This window comes from Paramormyrops kingsleyae, chromosome 8 (genome assembly GCF_048594095.1).
Source record: "Paramormyrops kingsleyae isolate MSU_618 chromosome 8, PKINGS_0.4, whole genome shotgun sequence".
In the NCBI taxonomy this organism is placed as follows: Eukaryota; Metazoa; Chordata; class Actinopteri; order Osteoglossiformes; family Mormyridae; genus Paramormyrops; species Paramormyrops kingsleyae.
Genome location: NC_132804.1, coordinates 22,280,658 through 22,294,288, shown reverse-complemented (window position 1 = coordinate 22,294,288; position 13,631 = coordinate 22,280,658). Strand labels below are relative to the sequence as shown.

At 44.4% G+C, this 13,631-nt stretch overlaps 1 protein-coding gene across 3 annotated transcripts in view; it reads right to left on the bottom strand.

The window, feature by feature from the left end:
- The window catches only part of LOC111835330 (zinc finger E-box-binding homeobox 2-like), a 31,858-nt gene extending 23,419 nt beyond the window's left edge, over nucleotides 1-8,439 (bottom strand). For all 3 annotated transcript variants that reach the window (XM_072715475.1, XM_023795507.2, XM_072715477.1), the window contains exon 1: nucleotides 7,737-8,439. In XM_072715475.1, the coding sequence (XP_072571576.1) occupies nucleotides 7,737-7,794 (58 nt within the window). In that variant the 5' untranslated portion in view covers nucleotides 7,795-8,439. The remainder of the gene's footprint in view (nucleotides 1-7,736) is intronic.
- Between the last annotated feature and the right edge of the window lie 5,192 nt (nucleotides 8,440-13,631).

The following is a 13,631-nucleotide window of genomic DNA, read 5'->3' as shown; positions in this document are numbered from 1 at the left end:
AGGATTCTGCAGATTATAGTGACGCGGTGAAGCAATCAGCCAAGTTATCCAGCCCCGAGAGACAGCAGGGGGGCGGGGGGGGGGAGGTCGGGGTCGAGCTGGGTCTGCACGTAGGCCAAGTTCACGCACCACACCAGCGAGATCCAAAACCATCCGTCATAGACTGTGATGGCAGATGAGGGGGGGGGGGGGGGGTGGAATCACAGAGAGAATGAAATGCAAAGAGATTCTCTGAAAATTAGTTTCTTTTTTTTTTCAACTTTTCCTTTCGAAAAAAAAATAGCAAACCGAATTTAAGTGGAGCTTTGATGTATATATCACAACAGAGGAGCGGGGAGCGACTGGGATTACAGCGGCATTAAGTCGAAGCAGAAGTCTCATTGGTGATGGGGTTTTGACGGGGGTGTTTGAAGTGGTTTCAGGGGGAGGGGGGCCCCGCATGTGGCGTCAGTGGGACCCAGGCAGTCCGGGGGGAGGCCTAGTGCCGACAGCGCAGCGCCAGGTTGGGGGGGCTGGGAAAGACTGGGTAAGATCGAAGAACCAAGCCCCCCTTTTAGCCCTAGCAGAGACTGCCACTACATACAGAAAGGCCGTTTGCTCGCGTACCTGCTGCTTTTGGGGGGGCTGCCAGCCACGACTGACCTGCACATCATTTGGAAGATCTCAAAGTTTACACACGGGCCAAAAATCTTTTGCTTCAAGCTGCACCCCACCACCCCCACCCCATTTAAATTTCTTTACCCAGTTCCTGTTTAAAACCACGAATTTGCACTCTGGCTCCTTAACATCATCTTGCTTGGAGCCTTTCAAACAGCAAGCCTCTGTCTTAAGGCTCATGGCCGAGGACCTTACAGCAGAGCCAGGGCCGTAACCAACCTCCAGCCCGTGAATCCAAACGGGGCCCGTCAGCCTTCAGTGACACCAGGACCAAGTCAATGCGAAGGAGCAATTCATAGTGAGGCACGATTTCCACGCCGAGCTGTAGGCCGCTTGGTCTTTAACTCAGGCCGTGCAAGACCCATGGATTACTCAGTCGGCGGGATGGGGGGGGGGGGGTGCCCAGAACACCATGTGTTCTGCTCTTGTGACTCATAATGCGACAGAGCAGAAAAAGATAGAAAAGTTTATAAAACTGTCGGTGTGAGATCAGGGCTCTGACGGGTCGGGATTTTGCCTCTGTCTACAGCTAAATTTAGAGCGGGATGAACTATCTGCGTTGGTGCTGCGCCGATGAGCGGCTCGGCGCAGTAAAACATGCAGCTCCATCACGGCAGACGTTCCAATAGCAAGACACAAGAACCTCGCACATGTCAGTGTATGTCTGTCCTTCCTGCTGCTCTGTACCGATGAGTATCTCTGCTACAAAAAAAAGATGTTTACCTACCACCCCCCTGTTGGTTTAATGGTATTACCAGTGCGCATAACCCCCCCCCCCCCAAAAAAAAAAGAGATGACGGAGGGAGATGAATGGAGGGGGGTGTTCAAAGCAAGGTATTTCTCTGAAAAACAAGGTGAGAGAGGGCAACATGCGTTCTCAGGCTAATGCCGCTCACCAGGTTCCCCAAAACACCAGCGCGAGATTATCTGATGATAATCTACGCAGCGATAACAGTGTGTTATTCTCAGAGTGAAAAATAGCTATTACCGCCCCCAAAGTTTCCATTCTCACACATGGGGGGAACCTCAAGGATTCTGCCATTCATTAATCCCCCGTCAAAAGGTTGTCTCTCGAATGCCACTCTGAAGTGCGTACAGTACTTCTTCACATATGTGGCGACTGTCAACAGAATTAATGAGACTAGCATTTGACCCGGAAGTGTTAGCAAATGGGACTTTTGGCATAAAGTGCGAGGCTGTGGACAGCTTGTGTGACCTTCGAACCATTCGTTAACCCTGACGAACTAATGTGGCCCATTCCTTGGCCGCCCCCCGTTATTATCGCTCCGTGTAGCTTCTGGCACATTCTATCACACTGTAACTCACACTGTACCCTAGGGATAGATAGAGGTCCCTGGCTGTACCTTTCCAGGGCAGGTACGGAGTGTGTGTGTGTGTGTGTGTGTTGTGGGGGGGGCGGGGTTTCATGCTCACTCTCTCTTTTTCTCTGCTCATTCTGACTCCCACTCGCACTCCTCTCTGCACTTTTTCCTTACCTTCTGAAGGATTATTTATCCATCACCTGGACTGAAATATCAACTCAAGGCCACACAAATTGCATTTATATGTGTTACAGTGCCTGTTACCAATGGAATCTGGATAAGACAAAGATAATTAAGGGTATGTTGCACCCTAGATAAAATAATTGCAGAATTCCGTCTCTAAATATGAAAATAAAATAAAATAAATAAATAAACAAACAAATTGTCAGGTCGTTTTCCGTAATTGTCCCAAATTTGCATATCTTTTTGCCAGTCAGCAAAGGGGGAGGGGGGGGTGCACATGTACAGTCATCTCATATGAAAACTTTGGAAACATTTGATACGCAAGTGATTTCGGCTCCTTATCAGATCCACGTTTCTAACGGTGACTCACACTGCTGGCTGCCAACAAGCTGAAGTGGGGGATCGATTATGACAGCAAACTGCCCCATCGCTAAAAACGGCGAGGACTTTCCGACATAAACAGCCGAAAGGATTTTTGCAGGATTCACAGATTAGTGTTGGTTCATTGTGTTTTGGTTATGGTCCATGGGAGCCTGAGACACTGAAATCACGACCGCTAGTCAGATAGTTACCGATCGCTTGGTTAGCTTAACCAGCTGGGCTGCAGCAGAGAAGCGCACACTCCCGGAAGGTTTTTCAGGTCTGGAAAGTGAAAAGTCTAAGACTGTTTAGAACAAATAAACTGAAAGCAGGTTCACGATACATGACGGGCCTTCTGGAAAGACGTGGGCATGCTCGATGTGGCTTCAAAGCGAACGAAAAGCGCAAGAAGGCTCCACTTGAGCGTGCTGTCATCGCGGGGCACCGTGCCCAGCCGACGGTGCTCAGGAAAATGCTGCGCGGGGCCCTGTTTTGCCATAAAGGGGTTCGACCCTCACTAGCAATGCGGGTGGGTCCCCAGAAATCACCATTCGGGTCTTTAATAGCTGTGACTTTCCATTGGTACTGGGTCACCAGCAACGCAGACAGAACTTTCCAGGGAAGGGGAGTGATTGACCTCCATGCGGTTTTACCGCGATGCCCCATCCGGCCGTCACGGCTATTTCCTGGACTATTTCTCCGTGACATTTAGGTGCCCCACCGCTGTGCAGAGTTACCCCCTCTGTTTTGACGTGACTTTTCAGTATGAAGGCCCCATCACGGACTTTACAGATGCGGCTTCTTAAAAACCACATGGAATCAGATTTCACAGAGAGTATGTGAGTCCTCCCCCCCTGCCCCTCACGGCAAGAGTGCTTCCCAGGGGGGGTGTTGTCGCTGACCACACATCTACCCGGCCACCAAAGGGCCCCGGCCACACGCCACCAAGCTTAAACGCGTCTGCCATCCCTGTCTCCTTCTCTCCTCCCCCAGCCCCCATTGGGCTGATGCGGACAGAGCGAGTAATAAAGCCTGGAGCCTGGGCTTCTCCTACTGCCCCCCCCCCCCCGGTGTGACAGGCCTCTCCTGCGAGCTTTGCCCACTGCGACATCGGCATGCCAGAAAAAGACGCAGTCGGACACACAGCTGCTTTCCAGCTGTGCACAAAGGCTGCGTTTTGGAAATCAATGAAGGGGAAAAGAGGAAGGAGGAGGGGGTTAGGGGGGGAGAGAGAAAAAACTTACATTGGCACTTGAAAAAAGAAAAAATGGATTAAGAGTGAATGAAAACGAGAGGGGGAGAAAAAAAGACAAAAAGAAGTGAAACAGGACAAGTAAGGAATAATGGGGGGGGGGGGGCGGCGGCCTGCAGTAAACTTCAATGCTAACGCTAACAGCTAAGTGCAGCTCTGCCACTCTGGGGGTTAATGGCCGCCTCGCGCCAAGTTTTTACAGAAAGCCACACCCACGGGCAGCAGATATGAAGATCTTGCAAGATCCTTGCGGGGGGGGGGGGGGCTATGCCATACTCACTGTCTTTAGCACCTTCCATTCTGTGCCCGTTTTCCACGAGGGCTTAATCTAATCTAACAAAGTATTCCTCCAAGGCTCTTAAGATCCCCACCCCCCAGTGCTGCCCTCATTCGCCCCCCCCCCCCCCCCACCCCCATATGAAAAGAAAATGACTTCCATGTCGCTTCGAAGTCTCTGTATGCTGACAGGTTCACTTGAAGGACGAAACATGTTACTTATTCATCTTGCTGTGTATCAGGCGGCCGGGGGGGGGGCTTCTTTATAGAGCCGTGTTCTGTTTTATTTTATTTCTTGGTTTAGACCCTGTGTGCCAAGTTCATTTCACCTCACTGGTGCCCGCGCCCCCAAAGTGCCCCCATCCCCCCAAACGTGTGACATGCACCCACCTCACTGCGTGCGCCCCTGCAGGTCCCACCCCGAAGCCCCATGGCAGCTCCCCCCTCACCTCTGCTCCGATGGTCGCCCCGTAGACTTACCCCAAAAACATATTGGAAACATACATTTCACTCAAGTTAAAGCACCAAGCCAAACTCCCAGAGGCTCCGCCCATCTTCTTTTTAAAAATCGAAGGAAAATCTATTACAACAACAGCGCAAGCAATGATAATCCACCTATCAATTACTTATCCGGCAGGGGATCAGGGACGCCCTGGGGCATGTTCCAAGGAGCACAGGGCACAGAGCAGGAGACGTGATGAATGACATGCCAGACCATCACTCTACAGTGTCAACACCACCAACAATAACATTAACAATAATCATGAATTATACCTGTAGTAAATAAACAGCACAGAAATTGTTTAAGACATTCAGAAAAGAAACTGGGAACTAGTCATTGACTTCTAATGAAGTATGCACGTTTGTCTCCTTTTGAGGGTATGGGTTTATTAGATTTAACAGCTTGCGAGAGGTGTTTGAGTAAGTTGTCGATCTTTTATGAAAATAACTGAAAGCAAGATCAATAAAGACAGTATCCAATCGTTGTGGCAGAAGTGCTTTCTGGATCCTGTCAGGAAAGAAGGACGATCGGTGCCTCCTAAGCATGAGGACGGTGTGAGCTAGCCTCACGGGGGCCGTCGTGCACGCTCGTCTGCCGTTTGCACGTGCTCGTGTTGGGAGGCACTCTGCAGGCCAGAAAGGGGGGGGGGGGGGGGTGAGTCTCTCGATGTGATAACTGCACAGGCCGTCACCTTCACACTCGTTCGATCGACCTTCCTGTAAATAGAGGAACTTTGCCCCTGTGTTTGTGCCCATTTCAGCTTCGCACCCTTGCTCTGTGGGGAAGAGGTGAGAGGGAAGCGGAGAAAGCACCCAAGGCTAAGTGCTGCTGAGCAGGGAGGGGGCGCTTCTCGGCCCTCCGGTGGTGCGCCCCTCACCCCAGTGTCCGCGTGGACTGCTGAAAATGGGGAAATGCTCAAAGCGATAGTTTGCTGTGTCTGTGTGTTTGTGTGTGTGTGTGTGTTACTCTGACTCTCTCTTTGTCTGCCTCCCCTCCCCCCCCCCAGGCCTATGCCAGATCATCAACAAAATGATATACCGACCAGCAGATATACACAACTTTCTACTGCCCACCGACTGTCCCCATATCTTGCTGCCTTATTTTTCTCTACCACACAACACTTGCTGACCTCCTACAAACTGACCATACAAGCATGCTTCCTTTTTTAGCCAGGGGAATAAGGAAAAGTACTTTATAACCACAAGGTTGTTGGTTCAAATCCCAAAAAGGCAGTGCTATTGTACCCATAAGTGAGGTCGTTTAATTACCCCAGTAAAATATAAAACAGGCTAAAGTGTCGACTAAGCAAGATAATAATAGCAGTTCCAAGGCTTTAATGAGAGATAGGTTGCCATCGAGGCCCAACCCAGATTCCGAATCTGACCACAAAAGATTTTTGCCATACATGAATATTTCAGATACATGAACATTTACTGGAATGCACGAAATGCATTGTGCTGTCATTAAAAACAATAATAAAAACAACTGGAATCCAGCAGCTACACTGCTTGGACCCTTAGTGATGTGACAGGCCTACAATGTAAAATGAAAATAACCCATAAATTTAAACATTCAAGAAATAAAAAGGCACTCCTCACAAAACATCAATATTCGTCAGAAACAACACGATTAGGCCTATTTCACTGCATATCTTGTAGAAAATATTCATGGATAATCATTTATTGCGATCAAGTTTAGTAGTTAGAACAAGAAATGTTTTACTAATGTACACTGAGGGTGTTCGATGACCCGTTTTTCGAAATGTCAACTTTGCGTATAAATGCATAAATAAATTGTAAATAAAACATTTTTAAAATGGACTTGTGCGGTTTTCCACGGCTCACAATAAATCCATATAACGGATATGTTGGGTTAAGCACCCGGTGCCCAACATTGAAAGTTATTTTTGATACTTGTGACTGTAACCGTGTTTTCGGTGTTCAGTTTTCTTTTGTCTCAGGCTTGTATTTGTTATACAGTCAGATAGAAACCATTTTACACATTTTATAACTGGCCAATATTGCTGGTCTTTCTGCATGAATTTTTTCAAAAGGTAAATTTAATCGCTATGATTATGTGATCGATTTCAATAATTACTCACTAAGAACGCTATCGCTGTGTGAATATCTAAGTTTTAAAAAGCACATTGCATGCTTTTTGCGGTGTTGGATTAAAACAATATCTAATTTTAGGATACATTTTGCCTAAATTGTGAATTGGATTATACTGACCGACAGGCCTATGTAACATTTATTCTAATATTATTCTCTATTCGACTGTCGAATTTAGTTACCAATAATGTAACGCACATTTACCGAGTATTATGAGAACGCTTGTTTATTAAACAGTTTTCACATACATTTTTAACGCATTTAATTAACACCCAAATCATCCTGATACCCGGAACTTATATATGAATACTCACGAAAAAAACCACATACGAAATGAATAACTAAAAAGAATTAAACGAATACATTTCGTAAACTTGCAGTGTGTAAAACGGGCTGAAAAAATAGAGCGACATCAAAAGAGTTTAGAGGACTTCCCAGATGATTGCGGCGACAACGTGATACATCAACAAAGATTGGGTTCATACCGTCCCACATTATTTGCGGCATTAGGCGATTAAAAATCTTTTGACTAAGACAGTTCTGGTAAAAAGAGAGTTGAATGACCCACGCTTTGTTTTGTTTTTGCGTGTTGCTTTGTTTAGGAGGGCGGTCGCACTTCCTATTAGTTTAGTGCCTTCGGAAAATTGCTCATGACGCTAATCTAACTTAGAGCTTGTAAGACAGATACATTAGACGTCGTTGCTTCCCCTTGGTCCGATTTGTTTTTTGTTTTGCGCATTTTAAAGGAATATCTAACTACAGTTTTATAGCCATGTAGCCTACTTTGATACACTTCTGTACTTTATATTTATACTTAATCTGATTAAAGCCAAGTGTAAATCGCACATGTGCATAACACATGATAATCTTTAGACCTCTTGACTAAGATGCCACCTCTGTCATAACTCAGTTCCACCACTGTTAACGTTTCCGTGGGATCCGTACACATCCGTACAATAAGAGATTACACTTTCAGAGGGAAAAGCGCGGACACTCGAAAACTTTCGTGACCTGAAAGAGTGTTTCTGAACCCCGTCACCTTTCCCAGTAAAGTTAGAAGCAGCCGCGCTTACCCTGGTTTCTCTTGGGGTTCGCCTGTTTCCTCCGCTTGCCCCGGCTCTCTTCTGCCATCGTGGACCCCGTTAGCTATCCGGGAGGTAAGCGCTCGGGCGTAAGGGTTTGAGGAGATGCCGGGATGGTGCTCCACATTGCAGCCGCCCACCCCGGGTGACTGTGAGAACCCAGCCTCAACCCTGAGAGCCGTAGGAGAAGTGATGTCATCAGGGGCTGGTCTAGTCCCTTCTACCCAGTCGAGGGTGAGATAAGTCTAACGTGGACTCTTGAATGTGTCAATACATTTCTGGTCACTTATAAGCACTGTTTACCATCGCAACCTATAATATTTAAAAAACTGTAGTGTGGCACTGGCGACGCAAATAAGATATGTGATTATATAATTTGTAAAACGTATGGGATGAATAATTCTTGTCAAGTTTCATTCTGTTACTACACGGTTTTCTTTACCTGTCCACGCAACGTGTGTCAAGGCAAAACGAGACTTCTTCTCGCTACATACTTGCATAACCTATGGATGAAAATCAAGTGACCTGATTTAACGATGACCTTATTTTGTCGTCCCTATATCGGACACGCGGCTGGAAGACGAAACAGTGGATTAATTTGCCTTCAAATATTACTTTTGCTAATGATCTTTTCTCAAATATAAACATACAATATATCCGCAAGTTTCCTTACAGTATTTCATTGCATTGTATAGTTTAGGCGCTCATTAGAGTAACTAAATGCGTTAAGCTAGGCTGTTTCGCAGCTGTACATCAAAGTAAAACGTGTGCTTAATTTTTAACACATTTACGTCCATAAATAGGCCTATCCATACTATTTTTCCCGGCTATACCAATTTCGCCAGGAATATACATTAGGTTGTTTAACTAGCTATAATCACTTTTTTTCTCCGTGATTTCTTGACAGAGGTAAGCATTATTTTTTAGTCTCAATTTTGCATACCGTAAAATTATTTCCAAAACTAGTTTTAAAATAATTCAATGACAATTCATGTCACGAAATCGAAATTCTTTAACATACTGACGTATATTTCTTGTTGGTGCCTTGCTCACGTGACCGTTTAAAAGTTTTACCTCTTTAATGACTTAAATGAAAAATTTCCCGGTCACTCGCACATTAAACTATTACGTTCATTTTAATATCATTCTTTAAAGGGCTATATTTCATTACGTTTCAGTGGCGAGAAAAATTCTCACATTTGCGATGTAAGAAAACTGGAAAAAAACAAGAAATGCAAATACCCACTAATCGGCGAAGTACCTAACAGTGAAAACGAACAATATTTTACTGACTTCGGGAGATGCGTCGCACCTGTGTCACCCCCCCCCCCCCCCCCCCCCCCCCCCTCCTCCGCACAGTTGGACTTTCTCTCCTCGATAGCTGTAGGAAATGCTGAATATGCAATCCTTTGTATTTCAGAATACGTCCTAATCTGTTTTGCAAGTGAAAAAAAACATCCGCAGAAGCCCTAACGCGTCCCCCCAGGACCCCTGCATTGACGTTTAACGCTGGCTCCTGAACCCCTTTTCTCCCCGTCAATCCGATCCATTCCGATCAATTATGTGACAATGTACCGAGCGGTTAAATCTTAGTGGCGTTATTTTCACACACGTCGAAATGTTTCAATTTGCATTAAAACGAACGCTATCAAACGCTAACAAAAATCTAACGAGCAAAAAAATGCGTTATAGTAATTATAAAATTGTAATGCTGTAATTAAACGATTGCAGTTGCATCACTGAAAGTTTCTTTAATACCTATTTGCCTGGCCCCTTTCCAGCCTTCCAAAGCAAAGGAAATGGGTTCGTAATTTTCCTGGAAAATGACTTAATCAGACGCCGTGATGTTTTCCAAGAAGGTGCTAATCGACACCATAAACTTTCGCTTAAAAGTGGGTGAGAGGCTAAAATTATAAATTCTAATTCGCAGTCAGATGTATTTTATTTTAATGTTGACACACACAAACACGCATGATGTGCCCAATAATAATAATAATAATAATAATAATAATAATAATAATAATAATAATCTCTACGGTGTGTTTCTTTCGCTTGCTTCCAGGCGAATACAGGCGGCGAATCCCACAATTAAAATGAAGAGGACAGTTAAAATATGAATGAATATATGTGGGCGTTTGTCCAAAACCCCGATGCCTTAATGTTTAGAAAACCTTTTTTTTCCCTGAATATTTCGAAAAATACAACGCCTAATCTAATTTAGAATTTAATAGCCTTTATTTTAAAAAACTAATATTAAAGAAAAGGACCGGTAGGCCTAGTGGCGCTTAAAAAAACCCACAGCAAAACTGTGATTTTCCCCTTGCTTAGGCTGGTGACCCATTCAGCGCACGAGCTCAATATGATCAGCAATAAATTGGTAAACTATGAAATAAATCTCACCCAAACTTAACCTGCATTTAATTATCCATGTCGTCATATTCAGTTTTAAATGATTGTATTTTTTTACAGAAAAATATGAGGTTGATAGTTTTTTCTTTCGAAATGACCATTTCTTTTGTTGTGCACGGAGTGAAATTGTTTGTTCCCGTAACACATTACAGCAAATGTATCGTTATGTGCGCATCCATCTATTGCTAAAAGGCTCATGCAGGCATGCGAATTCTTACAAACAGCAACATCACCCCATTTAATATCAAACGTTTGGATGAACCTCTCCGACAGCTCATATATTTTTTAAAAATAAGCCAAGGCTAACTCTTTTTCGGATGTATACTACGGAACTTTGCACCGGATTCTTCTACTAGTGCGAAATTTGACTTTGGTATATAAATGAATGAATAAACAAACAAACTAACTAACAAAGCTTTGATTGCTTTCTGGCGCTTGAACATGCCGCCACCACCAGCACACCCGAAGTAATCTCCCTCACGATAAAGCAAAGAACGGGCTACAGATTATTATGGGTGAAAACTAGAGACTCTCACTCTGCGCTGTTTATTGTTATGTCTTTGATTTTTTTATATATACTCAGGTCGCCTTCTTATATACTTTTTTTTTTTTTTTAAATCTCTGCTCCTGGCTAGGTAAAGGCGGATACATGAATAAATAAACGATGAAGACCTTAGGTGTCCGCGCGTGTAGGGGGGCGGGGGGCAATGAGGTCACGGTCTTCAGATAAGGCGGAAGGGGGTTAGGTTAATACAGCGAGAGCCAGCTGCGAGTCCGGGGTTGGGTTTATCCATTTCTTTTCTCTTTTGATCAAGGAGGTTAGGATTACTTTCCCAGTCAAATTTATATAATACAGTTTCGTGTTAGTTCTTAATTCTGTCCGTTAAAATAACTGGCTACCTGAGTTACGTGGCTTTCTTGATACTCATATTGCGCCAGAATCACAGCTTACAGGCTTTGCAAAGGCATCGGACTAACTCTGGCTTCATTGTAAGCCAAGATTTGTAAACTGAGTTCAAACGAAATTAAAAGAATTGATAATCTTCTGTTTATCGTAAAACGAAAAAGATGGTGATAACAAAAGTTTTTTTTTTCTTACAAACATTCCTATAATGTCCAGTTTTTCAGAGTGAAGAGTACTGGTGGGGACACATTTTTACAAAAGGTACACACACACACACACACACACACACACACACACCAGGCAGGTCATCAGAAGCAAGGGGATAGAAGAACACCACCCCACTGAGGTTTTGTTCCTGTCCGTGGTAAAAGGTTCAAAGCAGGGAGCAAGTTGGGGGCGTGGGGAGGGGGGGGGGTGCAGGGGAGAAGACCTCTTTAATAGCATATTAAGTAAAAGAGGTAATTATATGCCAACCTTTGTGACAAAGGGAAAGAAAAAAGCTTTCACTTGAAGGGGGGGGGACAGAATAGAAAAAGTCATTATGGCCCCCGAAGTTTTGCATGTGAAAAAGCCTGTTCTGATTTCAGCGTTTCCATTTGTATTCGAATGTGCAGTTGGGCTTAAACCGCAAGGCTGCTGGGAGGCCTCCCTCCTCTCCTCATAGCCTCATAATCGCTGCTATTTATTTATCTTTATTGTTATTAAAAACATATTGTACAATAAGCTCATTCTGTTCCATTCAGGGTCCGCCCCCCTCCAATTTTGCCTGTTCCTGCGTTCCTTCTTAGATGAAAGTGCAGAATAAAAAAGAACGTTTCGGCATCCTGACCGATAAGAGATTAACCAAAAATATTTCCTTCCATCCCATTTGGGTGGCACACACTGAAAGGCGTGCGATTCACTAAACGTGAAATATTGGGAGGGACCCGCTGCTGGATTGGTGGATTTAGGAGGTGAACAGGAGAGGAAGACAAAGACACAAACGGCAATGTGAGTTGGGGGGGGTATGGGGTTGATCTTCTTCATTCCAGAGTACTGAGTGTTACCACGGGAAGAAAGGTTGCTTGGGCAATAGGTCTGTTTATAGGCCAAAGTGGGATGTGAGTCAGTCTACAACCAGTGCTGTTCCCGGACAAGGCTGTGGCTATCCTGGGTGGGAAAGGTTGAGGAGATCTGGACCCTGGTGGCATAATATCCAGCACTCACCTGTTTATGGAAGTTGGAAGAGCCAAGAGGAAAAGTAGTATACAGCCCTGGATGGAGAGAATGGAGACGGAGTTTTACGGACGTCCCAAGTGTGGAAAGTTGGAAGACGGCTTACAGTTTAGATCAGGCCTTATCAGGAAACTGCTGCTGTGAAACTGCACACATCCGGTGTCTGTGGCCTCCCTATTGCATGCACAGAATGGGATTGTTCCCAACAACCTTCACCTAAGGTCAGCAAAGTCACTGATGAGTAACCTATAGAAGGGAAACCGGAATGGCAAGAGAAACAAGAACCTGAACTCCTTCCCTTTTACCGCTCAACACTTGCTCATCGTCTCCGTTCTGGGATGTGAGGAGGAAAGCCTGGATGCCCTGTCATCTCAGCATCTGGGGAAAACAGCATCAACTCATCATGGACCGCAAAGATCTGTTTCTTCTCTGTTGTTCTGTGGTAAGTGCACTGCAGACCTCTCAACCCCAAGGAGAATAAACAGAATGATGTCACCCTGAGGTCCAGCAGGAGTTTTTTTCTCAGCACCTGCACCACCTGAGGTCAGGGTTCAGTCTTCAGAGTTACCAGTAGTCTGGATGAATACTAAACAGCACTGACCTGATCCTACTTTCACATCACTTTATACTAGTGTGACATTGCATATACAGGCCAAAACAGGCGCCATGGCACACCAGGGCATGCTGGGAAATGTAGTGCTTCTTTTCTTAAAGACTCATTGGAAGGCCTAAACTCACTAATTTTATTACACAGTCACAGATCATATATGCTTCATTATAACAGTATAAAAGTATTGGGCAAGAGATTTCTATAAGAAGTCACAAAAAATAACAGCGGTCAAACTGATTAAATGTGACTGGATAAAGTTTTTTGTTATATATGCCTAGCCTTCAAATGCCAAAAATGATGCAAATACATCAATACATCCATCTTCCAACTGCTTATCCCGGTCAATTATAGTAATTATATGTTTAACGGCCATTAACACTCGGTAGCATCAACATAAAATTCAAGCAGAACGGGTGCCAGTCCCCGCTATCCCTGCTACCCACAGCAGTGAAAATGATTTTAAAATGTAGGGGTGTGAGTTCATTCATTTTCAGCAGTGACCTCTAGCGGTCATTTATATTTTAAGCAATGAAAGTAAACTACGATAGACCTGCGAGAACATACAGTGCAAGTCAAAAGTTTGAACACACACACACTCATAGAAAGGTTTATTTGTACTATTCTCTACGTTTTAGAATAATTATAAGGATATCAAAACTATAAAATAACATATATGGAATTGTATATTGTCCCAAAAAGTATTAAACAAAAAAAGAAATTAATTTGCTGGGGGGCAGCTCTGTGGGTT